This window comes from Chiloscyllium punctatum, chromosome 17 (genome assembly GCF_047496795.1).
Source record: "Chiloscyllium punctatum isolate Juve2018m chromosome 17, sChiPun1.3, whole genome shotgun sequence".
Lineage (NCBI taxonomy): Eukaryota > Metazoa > Chordata > Chondrichthyes > Orectolobiformes > Hemiscylliidae > Chiloscyllium > Chiloscyllium punctatum.
This window is the reverse complement of record NC_092755.1, coordinates 89,179,690-89,203,521: the sequence shown is the minus strand read 5'-3', so window position 1 is coordinate 89,203,521 and position 23,832 is coordinate 89,179,690. Positions and strand designations below refer to the sequence as shown.

The 23,832-nt window shown below is 39.9% G+C and overlaps 1 protein-coding gene across 3 annotated transcripts in view; it reads right to left on the bottom strand.

The window, feature by feature from the left end:
* LOC140488091 (uncharacterized) overlaps positions 1–23,832 on the bottom strand; it is a 69,563-nt gene that overhangs the window by 8,581 nt on the left and 37,150 nt on the right. For all 3 annotated transcript variants that reach the window (XM_072587831.1, XM_072587832.1, XM_072587830.1), the window contains 5 exons: positions 19,263–19,372; positions 11,220–11,335; positions 9,541–9,619; positions 6,870–6,965; positions 3,861–3,977 (listed from right to left, as the gene is read on the bottom strand). In XM_072587831.1, coding sequence (XP_072443932.1) covers positions 3,861–3,977; positions 6,870–6,965; positions 9,541–9,619; positions 11,220–11,335; positions 19,263–19,372 — 518 coding nt within the window. The remainder of the gene's footprint in view (positions 1–3,860; positions 3,978–6,869; positions 6,966–9,540; positions 9,620–11,219; positions 11,336–19,262; positions 19,373–23,832) is intronic.

The window sequence follows — 23,832 nt, the reverse complement described above, 5'->3', positions numbered from 1 at the left end:
CCGGACTACTGGTCGGTCTGTGGCGGGTGGACTCTCTGCCGGAGGAGTTACGGGGGAGTTCAGCTGGAGTACCACCCATCTCCTCTACTTGGGGGTTGACCTCACCCCGGCTGAGGAATCCTGGCCGGCTAACTGGCAGGAGCTGGAGGCCAAAGTCTCGGCTCGCCTAGACAGCTGGACAGGACTGCTCAGAGTGCTATCTTACAGGAGTCGAGTGCTGATCATAAACCAGCTGGTGGCTGCCATGCTGTGGTACCGGCTGGTCACTTTGGTCCCTCCTCCTGGCTTTGTCTCTGACAGCCAGAGATCGTTGGTCGACTTCTTCTGGGACAAAAAGATACCTGCGCTGCGTAGGTTCTGAGTCTCCCTATTGAGGAGGGTGGTCAGTCACTGGTGTGCGTCCGCACCTAGGTCGCGACATTCCACCTTCAGACCTTGCAGCGATACCTTTACGTCGAGTCTCCTCCTAGGTGGTGCGCCCTGGCGACGTATTTTTTCCGCCAGGTGCGTAACCTCAACTATGACACGCATTTCCTGTTCGTCAACCGTGACGGCTTGGAGGTATCCCTCAAGACGCTGCCTGTCTTTTACCAGGACCTGATCACTATCTGGAACATGGTCGAATCGCGTCACGCCTACCCTCCGGCTGGAGTAGCGGCTGTCGTCAGGGAGCCGTTGCTCAGGAATCCGCACCTCCGTACTCGCGGGTTCGAGTGGCTGTCAGAGGGGAGGGCCATGGCGGCGAGGGTGACCAGGGTCAGGGACGTGCTGGGTGCCAGGGGCCTGAGCTGGATGCTGCCGCAGGACATAGCGAGCAGGGCAGCGGTAGACGTCCGGTACATGGCCACCGCCATCCGACGCCTTAAAACGGTGGTGCTCGGACCCGACGTAGTGCACCAGTTGGAGCACGCTCAGGTGTGTGGTGGGATCCGGTCCACGCTCACCCCAGCCCGGAGAGAATTTCACATTGGCCCCAAGGTCCCTTACTTCCCGCGGGAGCTTGTGCCCCACAACCTGAGTTGCCTCTGGAATTTTAGTTTTGTCCCTTTTAAGGACGTAAAAAGGCAGGCCGTGTATCAACTGCTGCTGCACACAATCCACCTCTTCTCCCTCATCCACCGCCCAGACACACCTTGGTGTGCCCATTTGCCACTGGGCGGTGGGGATCCCCAGTGGAGGGCTCTCTATGCGGGAGTCCTCCCCTTTTCTCTCGGGGATCTGGGGTGGAGGGTGCTGCACGCAGCGGATCCCTGCAACCACAGATTGCGGTGGTTCACGGACTCCTAGCCCAACTGCTTGTTCTGTGGCGCTGTGGAGTCCATGGACCACGTGTATATTGGATGTGGGCGTTTGCACACCCTTTTTGATTTTCTTAAAAACCTCCTCCTCTGCTTTTGGTTGCACTTCAGTCCCATGCTCCTGATCTGCAGGCACCCGGTATGGAGGAGGGAGGGCAGGTCTGAAAACCTCCTCGTGGGTCTGCTCCTGGGCCTGGCCAAACTGGCCATCAACAGGTCCAGGCAGCGGGCCGTGGAGGGGGTTGTTAGGGCCCACTGCCTGCCCCTCTTCTGCGGTTATGTTAGAGCCCAGGTGTCCTTGGAGAAGGAGCACGCAGTGTCCACCAACACCCTGGAGTTGTTCAGGGAGAGGTGGGCGCCGCAGGGAGTGGAGTGCATTATTTCCCCGTCCAACTCTATTTTGATTTAATCCCTGCCCTCCCCCTTCACTGTTTGATCACACAGCATTGCCCTTTGATGTGGAGGGCACTGCTTGTCACAGGCCACTCTGGTGTTTCTTTTCTTCCTGGTGGTGGAAATTGAATAAAGATCCATGCACCTTGTGTCTCTCACTGTGTCTCACACCTGCACACACACCATGGGTGCTGGGGGGAAAAAAAACAAAACAAAAAGACAGAGAGCCAGAGGTTGTGAAAAAAAGCAGAATTAATCCAGTAGGTCTGCTGCACCTCCTTGGGGCGAAATTACAGAATAGCGTTGTAGGGGACAAGAGTAGGTGCTGGATTAGTGGTGCTGGAAGAGCACAGCAGTTCAGGCAGCATCCAACGAGCAGCGAAATCGACGTTTCGGGCAAAAGCCCTTCATCAGGAATAAAGGCAGTGAGCCTGAAGCGTGGAGAGATAAGCTAGAGGAAGGTGGGGGTGGGGAGAGAGTAGCATAGAGTACAATGGGTGAGTGGGGGAGGAGATGAAGGTGATAGGTCAAGGAGGAGAGGGTGGAGTGGATAGGTGGAAAAGGAGATAGGCAGGTCGGACAAGTCCAGACCAGTCAAGGAGACAGTGCTGAGCTGGAAGTTTGAAACTAGGATGAGGTGGGGGAAGGGGAAATGAGGAAGCCGTTGAAGTCCACATTGATGCCCTGGGGTTGAAGTATTCCGAGGCGGAAGATGAGGCGTTCTTCCTCCAGGCGTCTGGTGGTGAGGGAGCGGCGGTGAAGGAGGCCCAGGACCTCCATGTCCTCGGCAGAGTGGGAGGGGGAGTTGAAATGTTGGGCCACGGGGCGGTTTGGTTGATTGGTGCGGGTGTCTCGGAGATGTTCCCTAAAGCGCTCTGCTAGGAGGCGCCCAGTCTCCCCAATGTAGAGGAGACCACATTGGGAGCAACGGATACAATAAATGATATTAGTGGATGTGCAAGTAAAACTTTGATGGATGTGGAAGGCTCCTTTAGGGCCTTGGATAGAGGTGAGGGAGGAGGTGTGGGCACAGATTTTACAGTTCCTGCGGTGGCAGGGTTAGTGCCAGAATGGGAGGGTGGGTCGTAGGGGGGTGTGGACCTGACCAGGTAGTCGCGGAGGGAACGGTCTTTGCGGAAGGCGGAAAGGGGTGGGGAGGGAAATATATCCCTGGTGGTGGAAGGGGGCGCAGTGGTAGTCTGGCGCACTGACCTCTACACCACTGAAGCCAAACGCCAACTCGAGGACACCTCTTCCAGCATCTGCAGTCATTGTTTTTACCGACAAGAGTAAGTGACCTGCTTGCCCTCAAGTAGTCATGCCTATTAAACTTTGTTTCATAATTAGATTGCTTCCATATGTTTGTACTGGAACTTTGTGGATATATAGTTAAATCTTCAAAGTACACAATTTATTTTGGTGATTTTGCCAATTTTTGTGGCTACAGAGAAGTGTTGAAAAACTACCCATGTAAAAATATATTAAGACTGTCCTTTAAGCAGAGGGACATTGACTTCCACTTCTGTCTGTTGTGAATTTTATTACCAACAGACAGGGAACTAAGGAAGTGATATAACAGAACTAATGATCCACTCTGAGAAATTGCTGTGCAATGGCAGCATGGGGAGAAACAGTCATTATGTTTTAAATGAAAGTACACATCGATAACACAGCACTGAGATTACTGTTGCATTTGATAGAACTTAAAGTCATTATACTGCAAGGTAAAAGCCATGAGACTGACCATACTTAGGTAAATTGTTTCTTAGAGATAGCTGTAAAGCATTAGGTTGTGAAATAGATGACAATCAAGTAACATCAGCAGATGGACAAATATATTTCACTGTAATACAACCTGAAGAATTTATTATACAGGTTGCTTTCCTTTAACGCGAGTTGTTTCAGCATGAATTGGCTATAATGTGATTGACGAATTGTGGACATAGTTTGCATTATCCAAACATTCTACTGAATGGCTATAGCGATTTTCGATTAGCAATCTTCTATAGCGTGATTTTCCATAGTATAATCTTCTACAGCGCAAAGTTGCAGAGGAACACAACTGTCGCATGATAACAACAACCCATATATCATAAAACAGTAAGTATTGCATGAAACTACAGAAATTATTACTTTGACTGATATAAAACTAATGAGAACTTGTTTTACCTTCGATCTTGGTTTTTTGAACAGATCTGTATTTTTCTCATGTTTCACTACAAGCTTTGGTACATGTTGTTTTACATCATTGAATAAGTCCTCAAAATCCTTGTTAACTCTAATATCCTGTACAGAATTAAAAACATTCAAAAGTATAGTGATATGGAAGTACAGAAAGTACAAGGTAGAACACTGATTTAAGTTTCTAAGTGACTTCATAGCTCATGCCACTAAAGAATGTCAAACTCTCATAACTACTGTTGGAAGCTGGCTTTTAAAATCTGAAATCTTTATGTATGGGACACCTCAAGATGCCATCATGGAGCAAAAGTTACTGACTAACCAACCTGATTCAATCCATTTGAACTCTAATCACTGATTAAGAATTTGACCTCCATTTTGATGGTTTGGTTTGTAATACTTATAGATATGGAATTGGTAACTGAAAAAAAAAGTTAAGCAGATTGATTGCTCAATATTCTAATCTTTCTTCATTTGTACCAACTATCAAATAAAAATAAATTTGATTAATTTGCATCTAATTAAATGAATATTTTGATTGTTTGAAAACATTCAGAATTTTCTTTGTCTTATGCGCATGTGACATAAAATGCCACACTGCTCTGATCATTATGAATAAAAGATGATGCAATAAATAAACTTTTAACTCTATGTGCTAAAGTAAGTGCTCAAATGGGGTTTGAATCTACAGTCTTCTGACCTAGAAGAGAGGATTTTACAAAAGAGTCAAGACCGATATTCTCCCTCTACCCTTTTAGTCAGATAATGCCATGTTCAAGTCCTACTCCAGACACAAGCCTACATAACTTAGTCTGAAACCTTTATTGTTGTACAATAGGTGATACTACATTACAACTAAGGTGTTAAAGCTAGTCCCTGTCTGTCCTCTCAGAAGGATGTAAAACACGTTCTTATTAAAGCTAGTTCTTCCTTATGTTCTGGCCAAGACCTCCCCCTCTACCAAAATCACTAAAGTAGATCTGAGTACTTATTTTGCTGCTGTTTTTGGGATCTTGTGTATATTGACTGTTATGTACTTCAGTTGAAGTACCAGATTTGGGATATCGTCAGGATATGAAAGGTGGAAAGAAGATGAATATAAAATAATCACAACATTTTTATAATGTGGTTAGAAAAAAGATCTCTTCACACATAGAGCAATTACAATGTGGAATTGTCCATCACAAACTCTTAAAGCTGAGGCCATAAATTGTCTCAGATGGGATTTAGTTAGTTGATTGAAAAGGAGGAATTAAAAAGTAATGAGTGGAACAGTCGGGTTGGATAGAAATGGTCTTCCCAACTTCACAGCAATTTTGATTGTCACTATGATTTCCGATACTCCCTGTATCCATACCTCACTTATCACCAGCTGTTATTTCCTTTCCTCCCTATGACTTACCAGATGCTACTGCTTACAAGGCAAGCAGCCTAAAATTGAATCCTTCTGAAGGGCAAGCTACCTGGCAATGTACAGAAAATGCTGCAAGGTGGGCCAGAATAGTCATACGAAATTCAAATTCAACTTTCGGCAGACACTGGGACTCTGCATTCTAGATTTTGTAATGTTTCCAAGTATTATTGAATTCTCTTTGCTACTGCTTGTTACACAAGAAATCCACAAAATACATGATTGATTATTATTCAAGGATGACAATGTCAGCTAAAATTTCTTCCACCAGAGACGGCAAACTAGGACACAGTGTAGAACACTGCTGAACAGCAAGAATTTGCAGTCTTCACTATTGAGCTGGTGAATACTAACCTGATGATTCTTTCTCTTGTACACAGAATCTCTGAGACTTGCAGCCAGAAGTGTAGATTTAGTATAGATAAGGAATTGACACCAAAGAAATAGGCAATCAGATGATATACAGGTGGAATTGCTTCCTGGCATACTTGACTAGAGGAGACTTACAATACATTAACTGGCTGAAGAGTAAAATGATGATTATGTCAGAGGTTCTGTCATGAGAGAAGTATACTAACAAAACATCAGAAACAATTGGCAGGTTTGAATTTCCTTGCTTAAAATGTTGCCTCAGGTGATCATTTTTATTAGGTGATCTTAGACATTCTGTATGCTCCAATGAGTCTCCTCCCACTCTACTTCAATCAAACCTCCTTTCAACCCATTCTTCTACTTCATTATTGCTCACATATTTATTTAGCTTCATCATATTTTACTCTTTTGAATGGATCTCAGCAAACTCCATCTTTTTACCATAGTGCAAATTATGAAGAGTTGTTAGGAATTCCTGGAATTCACATGGCAGAGACCATCCAATTCCTGCTCTATTCCTGATGAAGGGCTTTTGCCTGAAACGTCGATTTTCCTGCTCCTTGGATGCTACCTGAACTGCTGTTTTCCAGCACCACTCTAATCTAGAATCTGGTTTCCAGCATCTGCAGTCTTTGTTTTTAACCTAGGAGACTATCCAATCCCAATTCTGTCATTTACGTGGAGGTGCTATTATGACAGAAGGCATTTCTTCTGAACTAAACTAAATTTTGCATTAGTGAGATATACTTAAAGTGGATTGTGCTTAATACATGAGTGGGGCAAATTTGATATGTCTTTCAAAGAGCCATCATAAGGATGAGGGAAACAGTAGTTCTTCATTTTATGACTGTACGTACAGCTTCAAAATGTTTTCTGTAACTGTACCGCAGTAATGGGTGAACCTCTATTAGCCTTAGGACAGGTGTGGCTCAACAGTACAAATCAAAAATGGAAATGCCTCTTCAGTTAGTAAAGTTTCATGGAAAAAAAAGAGCATGTTATTACAGAACTGAGGAAGTAGTACTGGAAATGAGTCAATTATATTTTTAGATGAGAGAGAGGGAAAGGAAAAAAAAAGAAAACCTTACATTTATATAGTGACTATCGTGACAATCAGGCGATTCAAAGTGCTTTATAAGATATGAAGTACTTTGAAGTGTACTCACTGTTGAACTACAAAGTACCATTTATTAAAAGGAGCAGAATATACTTACAGAGAAATCCAAAAATTCTATGGCACTTTTCGGATTTTCTTTTAAAGCTTTCAATATCCCGTAACAGCCAGCACTCTGCATTGGATTTCGGGCCATCTACGAACATAATTTACATGAGTTTAATTATTCAAAAGTGACATTTAGAATGATTAAATCACCTTTTCAATGTACACTCCTATCCTCCTCTTCTCTCCTCTGTTAACACCTGCAGCCCATTCCTATTTTGCTCCGTGGCAATTCTTTTTAACAAATGATGAATTAGTGTGTTATTTCACATCAAATACAAGATTCATCATGTTTTCGTCCAACACTCATGTGTTCACTTTAAATATGCCAAGCGGATGATTTTACTCAGTCTTTGTCCAAGGTTTCCATCATGTCAGATGCCAACCTTCAACCAATTCAATTCACTCCATATGATAATCATGAAATGGCTGAGTGCACTGGACATGGGTAAATTATAGCTGCTGAAATGTACCAAATGCAGTTCTAAAGACTTGTGCTCCAGATCTACTTGTAGCGTGAGCCAATCTGTTCTTATGAAACTACAACTGACATTGATTTGGTAGTAAAAAAAAAATGCCCAGGTATATCCACCCACAAAAAGGACAAATTTCTATCAGTTCATTCTTGATCAAAGTAATGGAAAAGGTTACCAACTACATTGGCAAGCAGCAGTTGCAAATACGCTATTCACTAATACTCTGTTAGGATTCTGCCTGTACCATTCAGTTCTGAACCTCATAAAAGCCTATGTTCAAATATGGAAAAAAAAAATCAATTCTAGGAGGTAAGGTGAGAGTGACCACCCTTGATGTCAAGGCAGTTTTCAATCAAGTGTGGTGCCAACAAGCCAGAGTAAAACTGAAATCAATGGGATCGGAGAGATTAACAACCTACTTACAATAGTAAATGGTATTACTGTGTCAAATTTGTCTTGAATCAACTTCCTAGGATCACAATTGACTAGAATTTAACTGGATTAGCCACTTAATCACTGTAGCCATTGGAACAAATCAATTTTTGGTATTTGGTATGAATTACTGTTGTCATCACTATTCAAAACTTGTCACTTAAGGCGCAAGTCAGGAGGGCCATGGGACTTTTTTTTTAAAAAACTAGCCCAGATAAGTCTAGTTGTGCCAATGCTCAGGTAGCTTCACACCACCGAGGACAAAACAGCTTACTTGATTGACAGCCTGTCCAATACCTCAGACATTCACTTCCTCAACCACGGTGTACTATAGTTACACTCTACACTTACCAACATGATGCATTTCACAAATATTTCTTCCAAACTCATAACATCTACTACTTAGAAGAGCAGAATGAGCAGATATATGGAACACTATTATCTCCAAATCATGCACTTTCTCTACTCAGACATAGTTGCTTCATTGTTGCTAGGTCCATATTCTGCAACTTCGTACCTAAGAGCACTGTGGAATGCTTCCACCACACAAGATGCAGGGCTTCTAAATAAATCACCCCACATTTTTGGGCAAAATAGGGATGGTCAATATATGCTAGTTTTACTAGACATTCTTGAGGATGAATTAAAAAAAGGGATACTGGATAGGAATTGGGAATGGGAACCCCTGGCTACCTTTTTTTGTACCTAAACTTAAGTGCTGTAGATGTGTGTGACCGCCAAGATCAACTAACTGAGCAGAGACTAGAGACTGCCAATATACTAACCTTGTTCTTTGATACAGCACTCGTCTATCATTAGAAGGTTGTTCATAACTATTAAAGATAATATGGTTTAGGTAAGCCAGGTAAACTGAATTCCATGGTGCATGCGGAAATGGATATAAAAAATTCCATGGCATTACTTGAACAGGAGAAGGATAAGTCTTCCAGTGCCTTGGCTAATATTTGCTTTCAACCAACACCACTGAAACATATTTGACCAGAATTTACCATCACAATAACTGTAAATGAACCTCATTTTTATGGATATTACACACAGCATTCCAAGAGAGAACAGAGATGTGATATGAAAATGATATCTTGCTGTTTGCCCCACTGTTCAAATGTCTTCAACGGTTTGGAGTTTCTGTGCTGGTGCAGTAGATATGAACTTAAAATTTGCCATAAAAAGCTCATTTATGTCTATCTCAAGCATCCTTTTTAATGACATGATAAATAGCTATGACTGCTAAATGCACTGAAATGAATTTAGTGATTCCGTTTAAATTGTTAAATTCAAATAAAACTCACTTTCACAAAAAAATTACTTTGCTTTTTCTCACTTAATCCTACCTTTGTCTCCCTCTTTTTATTTTGAAAGAACCATGATGCCCATTCTCTCCCTTCTTTGTCATCACCTTCCAAACTGCAGCATACTTTTGTAAGCAGACTGTACCTCTCCTGTTAAGAGGCATTGGTTGCCTTTGAGTAGCATTTTGGCCTCCTGATATTAATCCTCTCAGCCCCATAGAAACACTTGCATGTGAATTATTGCAACGCACAAGTAGCAGTGATTTTATGTAACATCTGAGTGAGTCCTAACTGAGCAAGAAGTCTGTGTACTCCACCTTTTTCACCTTATCCAATTTCTAGATAGAGATTTCTTGAAGTTATGGATTTAATAATTAAATGAATGGTTGGATCGAACTATTTCAATGAGCCATTTGAGTAGCATATACCAGTTTGGAAATATACTTACATTAAGTACAATTAGTGTGTTATTGTTTCTCAGTCCCATTGATAACCATACTGCTCCTTCTGGAGAAATACGATTATTACTGTAAAAAGAAACCAAAATATAAATCAGAAAGCTTTAAAATCTCAAATCCATAAAATTGATCTGGATTTAGTGATTTAAAACAATATGATATAATTACAGGACAAAAAATACAAGTTAAGTTTATCATGATTGTAGTTATACGTGTTGATTACACTTCCATCTTAAATCACAAAAATCCATTTTCTTTTACTTTAAACAAATTTAATACAGTTGGTACCAATGTTGCTTTAGTCATGTAGTTGTGTATTTAAACTCCAGGGTTGGAGTATACATAACAAACAGTTAATAGTATAGAGCAGTATTAAAGGAATGCTGCATTATCAGAGATATGCTCCTTTGAAATATATGGTACATGCCTGTAGTGCATTAGAAATGCCATTGACATTACTCAAGCAGGAGCTCACCAGCTGTGTGAAGGGTAATATTCTCCCTCAATCAACACAATCAAAATCAAATGAATTAGTTGTTCATCTCTTTTCCATCTGTGAGTTTATGCTATGGGTAAAATGTTTGCTGCATTTGTCCATATAATTTGCGAACACATCGAAAGATGTCATAAAATGTCAGCTAAATGTAAATAATTCACTTTCTCATACAAAAACACTGTTCACTGTCCAGTCAAGTTCACATATCATCTAGATTACAAAAATATTTCATAGCATTCTGCAATAGCTAATTACTCCTGAAACTGGTTATGGGATTCAGGTTTTTTTTCACTTTAATAATGATGAGTGAAAAGCTACTGTTACTTCTTTTTTGTTCTGTAATTTAAATCTTAAAATTCAGAATTTTAATATTTCACAGGACAGCCAAGAAAATCTACCACCTATTATCACACTGAGTCATACAGACCAAAGATGTCATAAGTTTGTACTTGAATATACGTGACAGTAAGATCTGAAATCTAGAGTTCCACTTTGTACTGAATGGGATTAAGGAAGTGGGGAGTGGGAGACTGATTAGGGCTCCATTCTCAATTGTGAACCAATCCCTTTGACTGGTAGTGCTTATATGCAGATTTTGAGTGAGATTAGTCTTGGCTATTGACATTAATTATTAGGTCCCCACAAAAAGAATGACAAGAAGGATATAGTAGCAAAGGCTTAAGATGCCTAGCATGAATCAGTGTTTTTAGAACAGTGGATAAGCAATTAAAAAAAAGAAGAGATCATTCCAATTGAGTTCCCTTCAAAGTCATGCAAATGGAAAAGCTCTCATTCACTGATACTATCATGCTGCAAGGCCAATTCATTCTCTTTCCAACAGAGAACAGATTTCCCTCTTAGACCTACCTTTTTCACAGGCCCAGAGTTAGCTGAGCACCTGATATTGTGGTATGTGTTATTAAACACAATCATATTAATAGACTGTGCCATCCATGACTGTGGCAGTATGCAACATCAGCTGATCACCATATCCACTCCCAGTTTGTGTCTTAAAATAAAGACTTGTAGGGAAAGAAATCCAGTCTGTGCAAATTCCAAATGATCATTTCAATAAATTGCAACCTATTTCATGATAGCCTACAAAGAAACTGCTTTATACAAACAGAAAAATGGTACCCAATCTGGATTAAAAGAAGGTAGGTCTTGACATACCTGATATTCAGTTCCTCAAGCACATTATTAACTTTAAGAGCGATGCCAAGGGCTTTTGCACCCTCATTCCCAAATCCATTATAGGACAAATTCAGTACTTTCAGATAAATATTATCCTGCGGGGGAGGGGGGAGGTAGGGGAAAAAAATAGATTACACTCAACTGTTTTTCTAATTGCAGGAATTGTCAACCTTGGTCAATTCAGTTTCCTGGACTGGGCATCAGATTCAAGACATATTCACCACAGAGCCTCAAATCTGGCTATCTGAAAAGTAGTGACACTGAAAACCTTTATGAACTACTATGTATTAATTTTAATTGTTAGTAGATGAATATTATTAACTTGCAGGCTTGTTGCAGTAGATGCTACACTAGTTATTGCCTTAATGCACATCTTTTCACGTACCTTGGATGGTCTGATCAACCCTTGATCCAACTTGACATCAACCACCCAACCCAAACTGCTGGGCCCAAAAACCAGCAAGATCTGAAATGGACTTGGTTCCAAAGTTGCCAAATTTGAGACACTGAATCAAATCTTCTGATCTGGATTTGAATCCCTATTCCCAAAGGACTGTAAGAAAAAAAGGGGTCTTCACAGCCTACAGTGAAGAAGATCAACACTGAATCATATTCTCTTTATCAGCATGCCAATTCTGTCACTTAAAGCTCACAAAAAGTCACTTTGACAGCTTCTGAAAGAAGGTAAGTAAGTGTGTGAAGTAGGCGAGGGAAGGATGGCAGTGTGCCAATTGGAGAAGGAGGGGTAGATGAAGTGGAGTTGGATGGCAGATGGGTAATGCAGTGCAGTAAAGTCAAGTCAGGGGGGTGGGGTGGGGAATATGTTTAAGAGTTGGAGAGATGTAGGGTCTTTTGAAAGATTTGGAATGAGATGCCAGCAAGTGTGGTGTGATGTGGGGATGCAGGCGAGTGGGGGTGGGGCGGGACAATGGTGATGCTGCTGTTTGGTCCAGTAAGGTTATATCAGAGGTGGCGAAGAGGAATGGTGTCAGGTCTGGGGTTGAGTCGGGGAGTTGAGGCAAGAATGGGGGTGTTCAGTTATACAGCCATTGAGTTATAGAGATATACAACATGGAAACCTACCCTTCGGTCTAATTCATCCATGCCGACCAGATATCCCAAGTAAATCTAGTCCTATTTAACAGTAGTTGGCCCATATCCCTCTAAAGATTTCCTATTCATGTACCCATCAAGATGTCTTTTAAATGTTGTAATTGTACCAGTGTTACAACAAGGGGTAAACCCCTCTGCTAATTTAAAACCCGCTACGCAGAAAAGATTTATCCTGTGCAGTAATCTTTGAAAATTCGAGCAGCCAAGCACTATTTAAAGTAAAACTTAACAACTTTATTTCTTAAAGTATGACAGAGAATAAATAACTAATAACTTTTTACAAGGGCTTCCTCTAACCTATCTTTTACCTTCCTCTTCTGCAAAAATAGTCCAATAAAACTCCCAACTAAGATTTAGAAGACAAAACTTCTTATCTCAAAACCAGGCAGCTTTCAGTTTTCTCTGTATTCCTGTCTTATTTTTGGGGATTCTGCTTCACAGGTTACTGATTGATCAAGGTACTTTTAAGAGAGCTATTTTTCAGATAGTTTTTACATGCTGATAGCTTGGCAGTTCTCCTCCCAAGTGTTCAATTTTCCCCAGTATTATATACCCAACGCATCAGATTATGTCAGTGGCTTTTAAAATTGTCATTTTACTAAATTCAAACTGGATTGGAGTTTGATATTTTTCGGGGTAAAATTTAAACCGATTGGCCTAATTTGAATCGGTTTTGTCATTTCCAGGCAACCAGTCCTGTAACTAGAGCACGTTACATTGTGTCTTTTTTCAGAATACTTTGTGCTGTCAGATTTGTCTTCTAGCTTTTAACTCTCGAAAGGTACAGTACATCCACATCTTCATAAGACCAGCCTCCACCAGTTCCTCTCAAAGCTTATTCCATAATGCACCACCCTCTGCATGAAAATATTGCCCCTTAGGTCCCTTTTAAATCTTTGCCCTCTCACCTTAAACCTATAACCTCTAGTTTTGGACACCTCTCCTCTGGGAAAAAGACCTTGGCTCTTCACCCTATTCACACCACTCTTGATTTTATAAACCTCTGTACACCTCAGCCTCCTATATTCCAGGGAAAAAAAACAACAGCCTGTTCAGCCTCTCCCTATAGCTTGAGCCCTTCAACCCTGGCAACATTTTTGAAAATCTTTTCTGAACCCTTTCAAGTTTCATAACATCCTTCCTATAGTAGGGAGACCAGAATTGCATGCAGTATTCCAATACTGGCCTAACCAATCTCCTGTACAGCCTCAACATGACCTCCCAACCCCTATACTCAATGCACTGACCAATAAAGGAAAGCATACCGAACACCTCCTTCACTATCCTACCTATCTGGGACTCCACTTGCAAGGAATTATGAACCTGCTTTCCAAGGTCACTTTGTTCAGCAACACCTCCTAGGACCTTGCCATTAAGTGTAGAAGTCCTGCCCTGATTTGCCTTTTCAAAATGCAGCATCTCGCATTTATCTAAATTAAACTCCATCTGCCACTTCTCAGCCCATTGGCCTATCTGATCAAGATTCCGTTGTACTCTGAAATAACCTTCTTCACTGCCCATTACTTCTCCCATTTTGGTGTCATCTGCAAACTAACTAACCATACCCCCTGTGTTCACATCTAAATCATGTATATAAATGATAAAAAGTAGTGGACCCAGCACTGATACTTGTGACATACCATTGGTCACAGGCCTTCAGTCTGAAAAGCAAACCTCCCTCACCACTCTCTGTCTTCTACCTTCAAGCCAATACTGTTTCCAAATAGCTAGTTCTCCAACTATTCAGCCAAGAGTAGGACCAGGTTTTAATTACTTCAACTTTTCCTAAAATTATTCCCCGGATAACTATTCAAGTCAGTCAGTCAGTCAAAATCATCTCAAGTCTTTGACACTAATTTAGAGTTGGGACTTTGTGGAGGGTTTTAGATGCTGGGTAACTGATTATTGGGCATTTATATATTCTGGGTAATTCCGGTGAAATCAGCTGCATTGAAACTTCAACACCTGGTCCTGATGTACACCTCAAATCTATGCTGCTACACTGATTATCTGCCAAGTGGAAGATCTTGGTCATTGTACCTGTATTTGCAACTCAAATGCATGTTTTAACAAATCAGTTCAGTTTTTTTGCATCTTAAAAGCTGATGAGTAAAAAGCTGTTTGTCAATAACAATGAGACCAACAGTGTGAAGCTGAAGTGCCCTGAAAGACTAATATTGTAAGGCCTGTTTTACATACTTCAAATTTTATTTGAATTTGAAGTCAACAGTAATATGAAATGTAAAGGAATCTATGCTTTTGGACTATGTTTTAGGACAGGCCCTGCTTTGTGGCAGAGGCTGAGTCCTGGTTAGAGGATGCCAAGGGATAGATTGGTAGCACTCCTGTGTGTTGCATGAGAATTCAATCATGAGACCTAATTGCAGCATTAAGACTAGCCTACAACAAAATTAGTCCGCACAGAAGATTAGCAGCAGTTGTTGGCAGAAATTCAGCTGGAGAGCTAAAACAATGTCTGAGCTAGGCTCCGAAATGAAGTCTGGCTGCAGTATTAACAAAATGACTGAGTAGTTGTATGGTGAGCAGTCATTGGAGCTGGAATATTCTTGCATGATAACTCATTACCTCCAGGTTGAGTTAGAATTGCTGTTAAAAGAAAAATAAGAACCTAAATGCTTGAAGGAGTGGGGCTAAAATCCCTTGAGGAAGATAGAATTTGATGGACTTTATAACTCATGGCAATTGGTAAACTTTAGGTGGACTATTCAATCAATAAGTAAGATCTGAACTAGTTCAGTCGGTCATTTATGGGGTGGGATATAGCTTATATTCGATCACAAATTGACTGTTAGTTGATGCTAAACTCATCAATTCTAGATGTTAAACTATAGTACGGATAATATTTATTGAAATATCAACACCTGGTCTTGATGTACACCTCCAATCTATGTTGCTACAATGACTATCTGCCTCTATAATTATAACTCTATTAAAAATCTGTTTAACTAAAACTTTGAAACCTTTTTGGTTTTCATCAACTGCAACATCTACTTTTCACTATAAACTACTGGACCCTAACTGGATTGTAACAAAATTGGACTGAGGTTAAAAACAAACTGCTGATTTTATAATATCCTACACCCATTGCCAACAATGATACTAAGAAATACTTATAGAATTGAGTTTCCTCAAATATTCTGCTAGACAACACAATAACAACGATGCGTAGTGAAACCTTATTTGAAATACACAAAATTGTTTTTGCCAATGCTGCAGATTTGGCTAGAGGCTGGTGTGCATTTGATTTTCCCTCTTTCACAGATGTGTTGCTCTGTTCTATCTATTACGACATGTTTACACAACAAAGACACAGTGCAGTGAGGAAGGATTATACAAAAGGGATGAGCCAACCATGGTTATCCAGAATAGTTAAAGAGGGCTTCAAATTGAAAGAAAAACAGAAAATGTGGAAAAGATTTGTGCTAAGCCCAATAATTGGGAAAGTTTTTAAAAGCCAACAAAAGACAACCAAAGAATGATAAAAAGAGGAAGGAAATAAACTTTGAGGAGAAACTTGTAAGTAGATTAGATTCCCTACAGTATGGAAACAGGCCCTTCAACCCAATAAGTCCACACCAACCCTATGACGTATAACCCACCTAAATCTGTTTCCCTCTGACTATTGCACCTAACACATGGGGAGAATTCAAGCCCAAGGCTTGAATCGAACCTGGGTCCCTGGCACTATGAGGCAGTAGTGCTAACCACTGAGCCACTGTACCACTCTGTGATATCAAGTAGTGTCAAGGCACACAGCAAGAGCTTCTTTAAATTTATATAAAAAAGAGAGAAGCAAAGTTAACATAGGCCTCTTTAGAGATTGAAGCCAAAAAGAAAATGGAAAGAGCAGAGGAGTTGAAAAAAATACTTGGTATCAATCTTCACAGCAGAAGTCACCATTGGCATTCAAAAATTATTAAATAATCATGGGGCAAAAAAAGGCAAAGAAATAAATACAGCTGTTGAGAGGAAAAAGTACTAGTGAAACTAACAGGGCAAAAAGGCCAACAACTATCCTGGCCTGATGGGATGTATCCTAGGATATTAAAAAGAAGTAACTAGAGACAGTGGGTGTACTAGGAAAAATCTTCCAAGAATCCTTATATTCTGGAAAAGTGCCAGAGGATTAGAACACTCCCAATATAACACCTTCATTTAAAATAGTAAGGAGACAAAACAAAAGCTATAGGCCAGTTAGCTTAATGTCGATTATTAGAAGAGTATTAGAATCTATTATAAAGGAAAAAACAGAGAATTTATGAATACAGATCAAGGAAAGTCAGCATGGCTTCATGAGGAAGGAATGATGCCTGATAAGCTTACTAGAATTCTTTAAGGTGTTAAGAAACAGGATGGATAAAAAGGAAAAGCAGGGGACAGAGTATTAAACTACACATTAAGCTACTTAAAAGTGCAATAGCCTATGTTGTTTGAGGTAGTATATTAGCTTGGATAGAGGACTGGCTAACTAATAAAAGTCAGAGTGTTGGATTGATAGGGGGTGCATTTTCAGGATGGCAACCTGTGACTAGTGGAGTAATACAGGGATCAAGATTGTGGAATGTGAATGTACTATAAGGCAAGTTTGTGAACATCACAAAAAATGGTGGGAAGGCAAATAGTGAGGATGACACAAAGAATATGTAGACCATAGACAAGTTAAGCAAGTGGTTAAAAACTCAGTAGATTGGATATAAAGTAGAAATAGGAGGTTTGGCAGGAAGAATAGAGGAAGTGAATATTATTTTAATAGATAAAGACAACATCAAGGTACAGAACAGAGGGATTTGAAAGTTCCTGTCCACGAACTTCAAATCTAGTATCTAAGTTCAACAGGTAATAGGGAAGGTAAATAGAACGTGGGCCTTTATTTCAAAGGGAATTGACTTTAAAACTAAGGAGGTCTTGCTAAAACTGTACAAGGCACTGGTCAGACCATAACTGGAATTCTATGAACAGATTTAGGCCTCCTATGTCAGGAAAGATATATTGGCATTAGAGGGCAGTCCAGAGAAGGTTCACTAGGTTGATAGCAAGTATGAAAAGATTGTCTTATGTGGACAGGTTGAATAGACTGGGCCTGCACTCATTAGAATTTTGTAAGTGGAAGAGACAACCTTACTGAAGCAGACACAATTCTTGGGAAACTTGACAGAGTAACTGTGGAAAGGTTGTTTCCACTTGTGGAAAATGTAGGGCCAGAAGGCATAATCTCAGTTTAAGGAGTCGCACATTTAAAATAAGGATGATGAAGAATTTCTTTTTTCAGACAGTAGTAAATCTGTGGATTCTTTACTGTTAAGGTTGGGTCATTAAGTATGTTCAAGGCTGATATAGATAGATTTTTAAATCAATATGGAAAAGACAGGAAATTAGAGTTGAAAATGATCAGCTCAGCTATGACCACTTTGAATGTCCTGCTTCAGCTCCTATGTCTTATGCTTTAAGAACTAATGGGGAATTCCAAGTACCATTCACATACAACTACAGCATGACACAGCATTTTATAACGATACAATGCTGAAATGTAAAACCTTAATTATGCTAAATAAAGGACTCTTGATAGCAAATGCCTAATTCTTAACATCAAAGGTTATTGAAGAAATCTGGATATGCTTTAACTGCTGTAAGCAAAAAAACAGTGCCACATGATTGCTTTTTGGAGTGCATTACAATTGAGAGAATATCTTATTCAATCTAACATTTCATCAAATAAGAATGTGTAACTAGGTGGAAACACAGGAAAGATTTAGATCACAGTATATCACTAAAATGAAGTTTGATTAGTTTGTTAATATCATCTGATATTATGATCTTGAAATATCCTCAAATCTTTTAATTCAAATTCAAAACTCTTTTATATATAGTAATCATGCTAAATCATAAAACAGAATTATGCATGAATATTTGTGGGTTAGAGTGAGACAATATAAATACATACAATTTAAACTTAAGTAATGTTGAAACAAATTTTCCTCTGCTCTGCCCTCAAATAGTACTGGAATAATAATGCAGAAGAAAAAAACTCATAGTGGATCATTGAATATATTCAAGGGGAGTCAACAGATTTTTGACCTACAAGGGAATAGTGTGATCTGGGGAACTGGCAAGAGACTGTTTTGAAGTTCTGATCAGATATGCCACAACCTTCTTGAACGGCACAGAAACCTTGATGGGCCAAACAGTCTCTTACTGCTGCTACTTCTTGCGTTCCCTAGATAAATAGTAATCTGTTGCTGCCAGACATTTTCTGTAGATTTTCTTTTCTCTGGTGACTACAACTCTGTACTTATACATGGCATAGAAAATACACATTACATGGGATGAGATGGTTTTACATATTGACTTCCATTCTGCATTTACAATGCAGAGGAAGATAAGACAGCCACCATAAAGAAACTGGTACTGATATTTCCTGAGTTGTCGGTCTTAAAAAGGTATGGTCTGGCTAATTTCTTTATTTTTGCCAGTTTTATATCTAAGGTGGTGCTGCATGCTTTGAACTTTTATTGAATGGTGTAGTTAATTTATGTATACTCTGTCCAGTGGCATATCTTTGGCTTGTCATCTTCTAAAGTTTTATGCTGAGCCAATCACTTTGCAGTTTCTGGTCGTGATGGCTTGCCATTGCTTTCCACTCTCAAGCAGGGCGAGGAGGCAGATCCAAATGTCTAATCCAATTGAACAGGAATCTGAACCACATTAGTCATCTTGCTAACTAACTCCAAGTGTTGCAAGTTTTTTTCTAATTTGCTTTGTATTTACTAATGATTTACTGTCCATATTGCTGCCCTGTACACCATGATGTGCATATATTTTCATAGTGTATAACTATAATTATTCATCTGAATACAGTCATTGGAATTCCCATTGCTTTGCAGTACTCACGCTGAGGCCTTCTGCTACTGCTGTACAAGCCTTCCCACGTAGATAATTCCAACTTAGGTCCAATTCTATTATTCCATTGTTATCTGCTAAAGCATTTCCAAGTTCTTCACCTTTACAAAGTAACAAATAAGTTATTGAAGCTTGGACATGTTTGTAAAAAAAATTAATAAACTGTATAAAACTTGATAAATACTGGAGGGTAGTTAGAACTCCAGCTTGTGAGAAATTGTAGAAGATGGGAAAATTGTGTGTCAGCAAGTCAGATATTTACCAGAGGGGTAGATGTATGGTTAGCTTTACAAACACATTAGATAACAATGATGAACAGGGAAAGACCCTTAGTCCATCCAGAATCTTCCATGTAATTGAAAATCATATTCTAGATCATAGACTCATGGATCATAGAATTCCTAAAGTGTGGAAACAGGCCATTGGCCCAAGTCTACACCAACCCTCTGAAGACTAATCCGTCCATCCCCATACCATATTACTCTACATTTACTCCTGACTAATGTACCTAACCTATGCATCTCTGAACGCAATGGGCACTTTAGCATGGCCAACTGACATAACCTGCACAGCTTTGGACTGTGGGAGGAAACTGGAGCACCCAGAGGAAACCCACGCAGACATGGGGAGAACGTGCAAACTCCACACAGACAGTTGCCCAAGGCAGGAATCAAACCTTGGTCCCTGGCGCTGTGAGACAGCAGTGATACCTACTGAGCCACCATGCCACCCTGTAGAATAGAATTATAGAGCACAGAAATACTTCATTCAGCTCACTGAATATGCAGCAGCACTGTTAGAGGGCAATCCAGTTAATCCCATTTTCTGCAAATAATTCTCCTTCAGGTATTTATTGAATTCTCTTTTCAAAGCTGCTCGTGGACTATTTGGACCATTTTATTAGTAGTACATGGTAAATCCAGACATTAGTTATGGATCTGTGAATATGAACTCTTATCCATTCAAAACAGCTTCTCCTTTTCAATGGGATGGGTGGCCAGGTCAGTATTTACTGCCCTAGTTGCCCTCAAGAAGGTGGCAGTGAGCTGCTGCTTGAACCACTGCAGACCAGTTGGTGTAGGTAGATCCATAAAGTGGTCAGAGAGGAAGTTCCAGGGTTTTGACCCATCTAAACGAAAAGGAAAGCAATACGTCCAAACCAAGAGTGTGGATGGCTTGAAGGGGAATATGCAGGTGATGGCACTCCCATCTCTCTAGCTGTTAGAAGTTAAGTGCTTGGAAGTGCTGTCAAAGGAATCTTGGAAGTTGCTGTAATGAATTTGGATACAGATATGGTGTTACTGTTAGTGGATGTAATGCTGATCAAGCAGGCTGCTATCCTGGAGGCGTCAATTATCTTGAGTGATATTGGAGCTGTACTTATCCAAGGAAATGGAGGCTATTGCATCATACTTAAAATGATGCCTTATAGATGGTGGTCAGAGTTTTGGGGAGTTAGGAAGTGTTATTCACTGCATAAGTCCTAGCCTCTGACCTCCTCTTGTAATTATTTTATTTGAATGGTTGATTCAGTTCCTGTTTCTGACTAATGCGAACACTGAGGATTGTGGAGATTCCAAAATGATAATGCAATGGAATATCAAAGGAGATGGTGAGATTCTTAGAAGGTTTTCAGCACACAAAAGGCCACTTGCACAATGTGTTTGCAGTTGCTGAAACATGAGCCACACAACTTTTTGGGGGGTGGTCATTACCTGGCCTTTGCCTCGCATGAATATCACTTGCTACTTATTATATTACCTCTGAATATTATCAAGGTCTTGATGTTTATTGATACAATCCAATTTAGTAGCTGAGGAGATATGAATGCCATTGAACATTGTATGATTAGCAGCAAACATCCCAGTATCTGACTTACAATAGAAGGAAGGTCTTTCAGAAGCAGCTGAAGATGGTTGTGCATTGAATACCATTCTTAGGAACTGCTGCAGTGATATACTGGCACTGGAATGATTAACCTCAAACAGCCATAACCATCTTCTTTTATGCTATGGTTCCAACAGTGGAAAGTTTTCCCCGATTCCCAATTAATTCAACTTTACTAGAACTCCTTGATGCACTCAACCTTTCTATGTAATGACTTTACCAAATCTACAATAAACAAGCAGGTTGTCCAGATACTACATACAACAAAAATAGATAATCCCTTGCCTTAGTAAAGACTGATGCAAAGTACTTTGCCAAAGCACTCTGCCTGTTTGCACTAACAGATTTCCATTACGGATCCTAATTCATTTCATTGCACCTATCTAGTTTTAATGTTGGTATGCTTTTAGAGGACCTTATATTTCCATTTTATTGGTGTTCCTCATTTATTCTCATTTTTTCTTCTCTTTCTTGAGTGAGAAGAAAATTCAGAAAATCTCAGACCAAATGGGAGGAAAGAAAATCAAGATACTTCTCTCCTAATTCCCTTTCCTATTAAGAATAATCTAGATCACTTTTACCATGATAAATCAGCGCTGACTTTAAGAAATATTCTTCATCATATCCAGAAACAGACCTTTTTGAGGGAATTCACTGCACAAGTGAGAAACCAGTTGAGAAGTTCATTATCTATTGGAAAAGAACCAATAGATAATAAACTGGATTGACTCTTATACAAGTTGAAATTCTGCCTCCATTACTTCCTATAATCTACTTAAATGAAGAAAATTGTCAAAACTGAATACAAATTTTTCCTTTGATCAGAGCATCCCAATGTCTACATTTGTCCAAAGTGGAAGCCCTAGCTCTTTTCGCTTACCTCGATAACGTCCATTACAATGTACAATAAAGGTGCATTGGGTTTTCAGCACAGCATAATATTTATTGGTGTTTAAATAACTTATGAAACCTGAACATTAAATATTGGGAGGAGAGTTCAGTTGCATGGAAAATTATGGATAAAGATTTAAGGATGGGGAGTTGGGGGAGGGTGAAGTGAGGTAAGGTGGTCAGAGGTTATTAAGCCTTTTCAGAAGGAGTAATAGGACAAAAGAGTATAGAAAAGGGTCAGGAATCTAATCTCAGGGAAGGCAGATGACAGATGTGGCTGCAAGGGTATCGGGGCTAAGAACTAAATATCCAAAGATATGCATCCTATTGAAAGAATAAGCAGATGAACAGGGGGACCGGAATTCCTTTGTTAGTAAGAAATGAAATAAAATTGATAGCAAGATGTATGTAGAATTAGAAAGTGTGGAATCTGTGTGGATAAAGTTAAGGCACAGTGAAGAAAAAAGACCATGATGGGAATTACATAAGGCATCCGAGCAGGATTCAGGACGTGAGGAAGAAAATTAATCAGGAGATAGAAAAGGCCTGTAAGAAAGGCATTACCATAATAATTATGGGAGTCCTCAATGTGCGGGTGCACTGGGTAAATCAGATTGGTAGCAGATACAAAGAAAAGGATTTGGTGGATTGTCTACAAAATGGATTTTTGTTTTGGAGCAGCTTTTGGAGACCCTACTTGGGAACAGGAAATTCTGGAACTAGAGACATGTAATGAGGCAGACTAGATTAGGGAGCTTAAGGTGAAAGAATCCAGAGGGGACACTGACCATAATATGATAGAATTCACCCTGTAGTTTGAGAGGCAGAAACTGGAATCAGACGTATCAGTATTACGACTGAATAAAAGTAACTACATAGACATGAGGGAGGAGCTGGCCAGAGTTGATTAGCAGGGAAGGCAGTGGAGCAGAAATGTCAGACATTTCTAGAGATAATTCTGGAGGCACAGCAGAAATTAATCCCAAGAAGCACTAGAGGGGAGGATGAGACTGACAAGTGAGGTCAGGGACAGCTTAAAAGAGAAGAAAAAGCATACAATGTGATGAAGATAAGTGGGAAGCCAAAGGATTGGGAAGCCTTTAAAAACCAGAGGATAACTAAAAATGCAATAAGTGGTTTAAAAAAATGAAATAGGAGAGTAAGTTATCTAATAAACTACCAAAGAATTCAAAAATTTTTAAAAATATAATTAAGAGGCAAGTGTGGACACTGGATCGTTCATCAGACAAATCTGTTAGAATTCTTTGAGGAATAATTAATAAATTAGACAAAGAAGAACTAATGGAAATGATCAATTTCCAGAAGAACTTTGACATGGTTCTCTACAACAGGAGGCTGCTAAATAAGAGCCCATGGTGTTAGCAGCAAGGTACTGGCATGGATAGAGGATTGGCTGACTGGCAGAAAGCAGAGCAAGGATAAAGGTAGTGTTTTTAGAATGGCAGATAGTATTGACAAGGTAGACTAGTTAGACCTCATGGAATACAGGGAGAGCTAGCCATTTGGATACAGAACTGGCTCAAAAGGTAGAAGTCGCATGTAGATAGGATAGTGAAGAAGGGGTTTGGCATGCTTTCTTTTATTGGTCAGAGTACTGAGTACAGGAGTTGGGAGGTCATGTTGCGACTGTACAGGACATTGGTTAGGCCATTGTTGGAATATTGCGTGCAATTCTGGTCTCCTTCCTATCGGAAAGATGTTGTGAAACTTGAAAGGGTTTGGAAAAGATTTACAAGGATGTTGCCAGGGTTGGAGGATTTGA